This window comes from Varroa jacobsoni, unplaced genomic scaffold (assembly GCF_002532875.2).
Source record: "Varroa jacobsoni isolate VJ856 unplaced genomic scaffold, vjacob_1.0 scaffold_1161, whole genome shotgun sequence".
In the NCBI taxonomy this organism is placed as follows: Eukaryota; Metazoa; Arthropoda; class Arachnida; order Mesostigmata; family Varroidae; genus Varroa; species Varroa jacobsoni.
The window spans coordinates 1,519-10,455 of NW_019214063.1; the positions used below are offsets into that span (position 1 = coordinate 1,519).

The 8,937-nt window shown below is 43.2% G+C and overlaps 1 protein-coding gene and 1 long non-coding RNA gene across 6 annotated transcripts in view; one reads left to right on the forward strand and one right to left on the reverse strand.

The window, feature by feature from the left end:
- Positions 1-1,239: 1,239 nt before the first annotated feature.
- LOC147752566 (uncharacterized) lies at positions 1,240-2,162 on the reverse strand. Its single transcript, XR_015313714.1, has 2 exons — positions 1,655-2,162; positions 1,240-1,419 (listed from the first exon to the last, which is right to left on the reverse strand). It is a non-coding gene; the product is annotated as an uncharacterized LOC147752566 (long non-coding RNA).
- Positions 2,163-2,250: 88 nt separating this feature from the next.
- LOC111267239 (uncharacterized) overlaps positions 2,251-8,937 on the forward strand; it is a 7,900-nt gene continuing 1,213 nt past the window's right edge. Inside the window, exons 1-6 of one of the 5 annotated variants that reach the window (XM_022845337.2) lie at positions 3,886-4,296; positions 4,489-4,683; positions 6,460-6,778; positions 7,493-7,743; positions 7,899-8,130; positions 8,436-8,638. In XM_022845337.2, the coding sequence (XP_022701072.1) occupies positions 4,565-4,683; positions 6,460-6,778; positions 7,493-7,743; positions 7,899-8,130; positions 8,436-8,638 (1,124 nt within the window). In that variant the 5' untranslated portion in view covers positions 3,886-4,296; positions 4,489-4,564. Of the gene's footprint in view, positions 2,389-3,874; positions 4,684-6,459; positions 6,779-7,492; positions 7,744-7,898; positions 8,131-8,435; positions 8,639-8,937 lie in introns of those variants that run through there. The other 4 variants (XM_022845338.2, XM_086971236.1, XM_086971235.1 and 1 more) reach the window with 4 other exon arrangements.

An 8,937-nucleotide genomic window follows, 5' to 3' on the forward strand; every position in this document is an offset into this window, starting at 1 on the left:
GAACATTGGGTTGATGATGAATGGCGGTTACACTCGCGTCATACAGGTCGTACCGTAGCTGTCGTGCTAACGCTAAAAGCACAGTGCTCTTTAAAAAACTCTGACTAAATCGGGAAAGACAACATGACTTGTTTTGCTTTGCGGTAGGTGACGGACGGAGCCGTATCGGAAACATTGAGACAGCTGTCGGATGTCATCAGTGCAACGGTCCAGTCGAGCGCACTACACTGACTGTAACGGTCAGACATTAGGCTTCCTAGTACTTGAGTGCCGCAGAAGCCCTTATTTTGAGCAGCGTCTACGTTCAACGTGTCCAGAGGCGAAAGTCTGGGTAAGATGGCGTTTGAACTGAAAGAAGTTGCTACGTCAGTATTTACCATCGTACAAAAGCGGCTCGACCCTCTTTTAGAATCGTCACGTCTCCCGACCGTCAGATGACTGGGGACGCGAAGGATATACGGCCGCATGTTGACAAACGCTACCGGGGTAGGTAGCGCGGCCAAATGCAAAAATACATCTGTTATATTATAATCATAGTAATTAAACTGCAGCTCTTTTGTTGCCAGTAACCTAGCTGAGAACCAAATTGGTAGTGGAAGAATTGCTGACTATTCTGCTGCGGTTGCGCCATTATTTATCAACACGGCTAAAAGGGCTTAATGGTAGTAATAATGTCACGTTCCGTGCGAGCTGGCATAGTGTTTATAAAATGTGTTCCGACCACGACGCTGCACTGGGCAATCAAGCAGAACAGTTTAAACCTTGTACAGTGTCTGGCCCCAACCCATGTAACTTGATAGAAAAACGTCAACCGTTGGGGAAACTTAAGAAAAAACAGTAACGCAGTTTAGGTCCGAAACCGCGTGCAGAAACACTTCGCTTCGTGCTGGAAGAACCTAATCGGTTCCTGTAATGGATTAATTAGTAACGTATTTGCCTACTAATCTTGGGGACTTATTGTAGGCTAGGATCGACCTCGGGCACAGACACACGGTTCGTTTCGTGCTGGAAAGCACCGGTATGATGGAACCATGCCGAACGGCAATACCTGATGTGAGACGCGAAACGTAGAGAGAGGGAAGGACCTAGCCGTCTTAAGCAATGTTTAACGGGAGTACCAGTTTTAAAATTTGGAACATTTGTTAATTATCAGTGGGTGCAGTGTTAATACATCGCATTTGTCCTGGAAGTGAAATTTCCAGTTTGCCCGAAAACGAAATACGACAAAAAACACGATAATAGTCTATAAAGAGCACTGTTTCCTGTAATGTTCGCACATAGTTCCGTCTGGAACATCGCAATTAACAATAAAGATACGGTGATTAAAAAACTTCCGCGCAACTATTTGCCATGTTTGGATTTCGCATATGATTCCATGGACCAAAAATCGACTTCAGAACACGAGCTGGTTAAAATACCCTGAAAAAAAACCTTTGTAATTGACTCACGTATTGATACGTTTTAAGATCAACCGAGTCATATATGCGCGTACGCATTCGAAGTACTCACTATGTATAACTCTAAGTGCAGTGCAGACAACGACAAAATAACCGTAATAATCTGGAGAGTTGAAGAAAGTCCTACTACACTTTTTCGCAGTTATCTAAGTAGATTTGTATAGATCGTGAAGCTCAATCCACTCGAAGTTCTTTACCGAAAAATTAGCGATTTAGCACCACGTTGAGAGGGAGCTGCCTCTAGTAAGATGGTTGACTCTGACCGAAACCATTTTTGGACCGCAACTTGATTTGCGAAACGTTCTGTTTTGGCAAGGCGAGAGGCACACTGTGCCGAAGCGTAGATGATTTGTTTCACTTGTGGTTACCAATATCGGTATTAACGCAGGAACTCTTAAATGATGTTGACGAGAACGGGCGCTCGGCGGGCAAGATATTTTTCATCATGCGATCTAACAGATACATATGCGCGTGCCAGATGTTCTCGATTGAACCGTTCTATAGGAAAACACCAGATGTAAATTCGACAAGAGACGATTTTCGACACTTGAACAAATGATAGCTTTGCATACCTGGCCTAGCCCTCTTACATACATGCAATGATACGGATGTTGTGGAAGGTGTGGATATTTGCACATGAGTAAACAGCGTACAGCGTCCAGCAGTGAGGTAATGGTCACGCTCAGGGTTGGCACGTTAATATGGCATGTGTGTTCGTAATTACGAGTCAACACGTTGAGATGCACAAGCAAAACTGTGTGAGCCCTGCAGCCTGTTGTATACAATATAGGGCAAAGATAATAACGCGGTGTGAATTGGAACAGTGTTATTGAAGACGCTTCGCAACTCTGACTGTAGACTGATCGGACGGTATTTCAATGGCGAGCAACCAGCAAGATGGCGGAAAGAAAACTAGCGAAACACCAAACAGGTGCGTCAGTGTTTCCCTTAATTTCAACGATACCTTTTCGAAAAACGATCTTAAAAGAATTACACTAGTTGCTGCAAAAGGAGATCATCTCACGTGCTACGATTCTCACTACTACCAGCTAGCAGTAAAGGACTCTCGTTTCAAAATGATTCCAGTAGCTTGAGCAGCCTTACCCTTCCAATTATAACTAAACGCGATTTAAATCTTCCAATATGCAACCACCTATTGGAGAATATTATAGATAGCCATGTAAGTCTAGGGGGACGTGCAGTAGGCTGTATACTAACGAACTTCCGAAAGGATAATGGCTAGCTGTTCATTAACTGTCGAAAACTCCTACCGGCGTCCACATCACACTGGATGCAGATTTTCTACGGCGTTTAAATGTATGAAACCTTGGAGGTTACAAGCTTATGGAGGTTTCGAGTGCAGTGATGAGAGGGTTCATATACACTAGGCGCTCATTATTTTTGGTGGACGTCTTCTTTGACAGATCTGACATTCTCTAACGTTAAAACCATTGATTCAGAGTATTAGCTGCGCGCCATTTAAATTCTCAGAGAGAAGTTCGATTTAAGAAGATCACTATGTCGCCATCGGGCTCATAAGATGTGACTGATAAAAATTGCTACCTGTTTCGCCGATCGTGTATCTTAGAGGGCTTTCAAAACGAGACCCTGATTCGACATTGAATTTACCTAGCGTCCGACGCACTAATTATTTTATAACGCATGTCGAATGCCTTTTATCCTTCTGGAGGTTCGCGTGACCACATTGCCCTATTAACTATATGTAGAAACGCCTTAGAAAGATCCGCGCACCAGGAATACTACGCGATTCACGTAAGACTGAAGAATGATACTAAACGCCTTCGAAAACGTAGGCTTATACATTGCAAGTAAAGGTTTAGGAGAGGTAAATGAACCTACTTATGTGTGAGAAACGAAGCGTTGTATTTATACATATTTCATAGATTGTCTTTAAGGAAATACCGTAAAAGCTATTGCCATGACATGTAGAAGACGAACTGGCCGATAAAGATGGCGCTGAAGAGCAACAGCAGCAGCAGCAGCAGCAGCAGCAGCAGCAGCAGCAGCAGCAGCCGCCGCCGCCGCGCGGTTAATGGATGGTCGGCGCCAGAAGTAATAATAGCAAAAAAAAAGAGAGCCCTGCACCAATGCGTTAACCGCGTGTCAATACGGACTCTAGAAATGCTAGTCACTACAGCGCGCGGCGACGGAGAGGAGTGAAAGGAGCCAGCCAATCGTTTCCCGCTGCTTCTGCTAGACGCAGCGACATACATGCGGTGGGCGTCGAGTCGCTCGCCACGCTGCTAAACGAACGATCCAACGGCAGCAGCGGGTGGTTTGCTGAGTGCTGCCGCTGCTGCGCAGTGAGTGAGTGAGCGAGCGAGCGAGCCAACCGGCCGGCCGGCCAGCCAGCCAGCGCCAGTGGCTCAACGCGATTCAGTGGTGGAAGGGGGCAAACAGCGAGGCGGACATATCGACAGACAGATGCACCTACGGACTGGTAAAGGGCAGGAAAGTGGTCGGTTGAGCTGGCGAGCGGCAGTTACGGTCGCGTTGGTTGGCTGAGCAAAGAATAATGCTGATCATAATGGCGATGATGATGATGTTGCGCAGTTGGAGTAAAACGATGGAGGAGGAAGTAACGCGCATTAGCGCATTTCATCGTGACTCACTTCCAACGTCAGTCTCACTTAGTCGTCACCGCAGGCAGGCAGGCACCAACACGCGATTACAAAATACGGAAAAATACGTCGCTAGCATCATCACTGTCGATAGGGCACCACCAACGTTTAACGCCGTCATCTTAGCTAGTACTTACCAGAAGTTCCGTTGTGGTCGAAACCGCCGTCGCTGAAGCAAGAACTTCGAACAAGTTTCGGTGAGAGTTAACAATATAGCAACAGTAACAGGCTGGGGCAGGCGTCAATGCGCCCGACACACGTAGTTATATTCGCGCTGACATAATACTAATAATCACTATAATAACTACTACTACTACTGATAAAAATTCACTGCCGTTGGATAGACGATTCTACGTCAACCATTGTTTTTATTTTTAACGACTTCGTAGTGATCGTCTGAAGTACAAGTGTGTAAAGGTTTACAAGCGACGGAAAGACCAATAGTGTGAATGCAAGAAAATCACTATGCCTCGAGCGAATGTGATCGAAAATCTCGTAGGAGAAAATTCGGTGACCCGCACCCGACTGTTTAAAACTCCAGACGCTTCCAACGACTCCCTGTTACAAAATCTACGAAATAACTGGTGAGATAATTGATACGTGTGCTACATATAGACTGGTGAAAACTTGCTACATCATATAATGAGGCATGAGATAAACTTTCCTACATACATACATACATACTATGGAGCTTGTCTCCAGCACCAGCATACTTTACCTACCTAATAATTAATTACTTTATGAGAAAAAAAAAGTGCACAAATCCATCGCAAATAAAGCCATAGTGTCGCTATGTCAATTATGTTAACATCTATTGAGACGAAGAATTTTGTTAAACAGACTTTAAACAGGATGAACAAACGCGTCTAATTGTATACAGTAAATAAATAGATCTATAACGTTATGTTTGCTATAGCAGCTCAGATTTTTACTAAGCAGGCCTAAGGACCGCAAATAGGCCTTGTGCATTATCTTCTGTAACCACAAGTGCTTGGGTCAATTTTAGATAACAGATTAAATCGCCATGTTAATAAATTGCGTCACACAAAAATGGAAGTTACCCTAGGTTTAGCTGTTCTGCAACCGTAAAGGCGGCCATCGACTCGTTGAACAGATCGATAATGTCGCCATAATAGTATAAGCACAAATACAACAATTAGGCGTACCTGCATTGAATAACAAACCTTGTGTATTGGGTTAGTTACCCATAAGTACTATAGAATTTTGAGATATGAGCGTCTCAGAAAATCGTCTATGATCAACTTCGATGTATTTCTGGCTGGAATTAGAATCCAGATGATAGCATTACCAATTCTTTCACGTGCCCATCCATTGTATACGTATTTACAGTTTTTAGGCTTTTTTTTTTTTTTTTTTTTCTATTTCTCTCAATAAAAATGCTGCGCGTAATTTTTCAGTAGAGCAATTGCCTTTGCTTATGAAGTTGTGACAAAGACTGCAATAATCGCTGGCTTACCATTAAAAGAGAGCGAAAGCCCTAACTAGTCTCTCCAGGACATGCAGGCAGGCAGGCAGGCAGACAGGCACCATTCGATTTGGTATAAAACAAATAACTGTGTAAAAAATATGAATGTAGGAAGAAGAGCGGGGTGACATTAAGAGGGCGTCCGACCGTTTCCTAGGATCCAAGAATGTCTGAGTAAAGTAGGAAACTGTTTGTAAATTTCCATCGTTTTCTTGTATTGTATATTTTGGAACGTTCGATTGGCTTCGAGGTGAAGAATTACTTGTGTCTCTGATGTCTGTTCTTCGCTGGTTGTCTTTTGTGGATGAGTAGAAGAAAAATTACGTTATCTAACTTACAGTCTATAGGTACTTCATAATAACTTGCGCTAGCTAAATGCGCAAAGCTGTGGAGCTAAAAATTTTGTAGCAGATTTGGTCTCGTCGTGGTCCGTTCAGCTACTGCATTTCACTAAATATATTATTAAAAGAGGAAGAAGAAGAAAAAGAAAAAAAAAAAAAAGGTTTAATCGATTTGTTTGTTTTCGACGTAATTCGCATTTCCTTAGTTTTGCGTACATAAAGAAAATAGAAAAGAAAAAACAAGCAACTTCAAAACGTATCCAGGTGTCCACTCAAACGTACGTTTATTACTTGCCCGAGGAATTACCGCTCGGGAACCTACCGTTCCGTTTTGTAAGGATTGCAATTATGATATTACCATATAAAATAGCAAAAGGCACAATTTTTTTATATTTCTCAGTAGAGCCATCATATAGATCATGATTGCAAGCATTTTGAATGGTATCTGAAGGTAGGATAGAAATCAATGCGACGTTCCAACATGTGTGTGTGTGTGTGTTGTATTTTTGTGCCTTTTATCTACTGGAAAGCAGCAAAATGACGTTGAATCCGAGCGCAGCTGTATTTGTACCATCGATGAAGACCTTGCACCTAGCCAAAACATGTCCAGTACCTACTTCAAGTACAGTGGGACAATCTCAAGGAGTAAGCACCCACAGCAGAACTTCGACTGGGTTGAGACACGAGTTTCGGCAGGCACACCCTCCGCATCTGGCACCGCTTTACTTAAACGCTGATGAAATTCGCATACAGCAACAAATCAATCGACAGCACGGCCATGGCCTGTCGTCCCGGGCAGGCTCAGGAGACCAGCAAATGGACAAGACAGTTATTGAGACCGGCAGTTTCGACGTGAGTTTAATAGTTAGAATGGCCGCTCAAATATTCTTCTCTAGACGTTTGTAACCCTAGGCCCTTTATTCTGTCGAGCTGAATGTTCTTTTATCATACGTAAATAGCGTTCAATTGAGTCGTGCCATCTAACTGTTTTTCGTACAACAAACTATGTCTGCTCAATGGAAACGCTCAACAATTAATAAACATTTTCCAAAAGAAATAATAAAATAGGTTCCGGCCATCCTTCAGTTGGTCACGAAAGGTTAATCTGCGGCGGATGGCCACTTGCGCTTCAAACGAATCAGAAGCTTCGGCTGCATTTCCGTCAACGCACAATCCAACTGCCCATTGAAGCTTCTTCATTTTATTTATCTCGAGCAGATGTATGCGCGTAGCCCTGATGTAAAACCTGTTGTAGGGGCAGCTTAAATACTTAGCTATGTTCTGTCTGTTCGACCCAACGCTTTTTTAGGGCTGTAATTTTTCGGATTCACATTTATGTACAAGCTAAGCGTGAATAAAGCTAGAGTTAGGAAAATCACTGGCAATGATCCAGAAAATTCGCGTTCTTTCGATTTACACATAGAATTCTGTGAGTTCGCAATCGTCATCTCTAACACAACAGTGACGCAAGGCAACCCAATACTTTTTATCCATGTCATACAACTGTAAGGTAATTTGACATTGATGCTGCTACTGCTGCTTTTTTTGTCGTTACGTGTGGCACAGGTGGCAAGCTTCCTCGAGGACATGGTGCATGATGCGACAGAGGATTTCCTCAATTACTTGACGTTTCGCTGCGAGTATTTACACGACTATGCGCGTGCCTCTCCGCGTCATGCGCTAGAGGTTATCAAATGCATAATGCATACCAGCCATCCTAAAAACGCGCATGACTCCGTGAGGCCGGATCGACTGGCCAAGCTTGTCGTCGCCATGGTCGAAATGAACGCGAGGTTCTTCCATCAGTTGTTTTACAAGTATGATACAAGTTCCCTTTCCCAGACCACTTTCCCCAAACGTACTCAATCTCAACTCACGCATTTGTCGAAATTGTGCCTCTTTTTTTTTATACGAAGAATAACTTTTTATTGAGGATTATTAAAAATCGTCCGTCTTCTTTGCGATGTTACAGATTGGACCTGGTCATACAAGAGTACCTTAAGCGGAGTGGATGCAGTTCAGGCTGGCAGCACCCAGAAAATGTAGGTGCGAAGCTCAGCATCTTCGTAGGCCGCCTACTATACGAGCTGCATATCGGCCGCTGTCGCAGTTTGCCTAAGCAGTTCCAGCATTTTGCACGGAACGTCTGCCACTGGTTGGCAGAGTTGCTTAAATTAAAAGCGACGAGCGAGTATGCTATCGTGGTACGACCCTTTCTGCGGTTTTCACATTCGAACAGATAGCAATAGTCACCGTTGTGAGGTTTCTAAAACGCTCAATGTTTCCTTTTTGCTGCTCGATACGGTATCGCTTACTGCATAAGTACTGTTAGGACGCTCAATATGAATTACTTCGCACGTTTATGTAGAGCGTTTCACTCGTAAGTAAGTTGACGCAATCGGAATATGCTGTATTAATATTGCACAAGCATCTGTATTGGTACGCAAACTCTCGAAACGTTTCATGCTAAACCAACATTACTAATATTAGATTTTACTTTTAAACTTAGAGTTTATCCCATTGCTACCATGAATTGCGTGCTGAAACATCAATGCGTGAGTTAGATACCCTTCACGTAGCGCTACAACGGACACCGAACCCGCTCAACGAAGAGTTCCGACAGCTTCTTTCTGAGACGCAAAAAATCGCTCGTCAGAGGGACGTCCAGCCACGCGAAAGGTGTTCGAGGATACATAAGACGCAAGTGGCTGAGTACGTAACATTTATTGCTACTAAATATTTTAATTTTGCGTCCTCAATGGATATAATGAGTAGTAGTAATAATAAAAGCACTGAAAAAACTATTCGCTGATTCTTCCCTCTTGAAATTTTCCTTCTGTTTACGATTAGCAAAATCACGTCTCGATTAACTGAGAACCTATTGTTGGAATTTTACTTATGTATGCTACGAAATTTTACCCATAGGCTTTGCGCCGCGGTCATCGAAATTTCATATGAACTTCGTCCTGGATGTCCAGTATGGAATTATATACGATGGTGATATTTAAAAG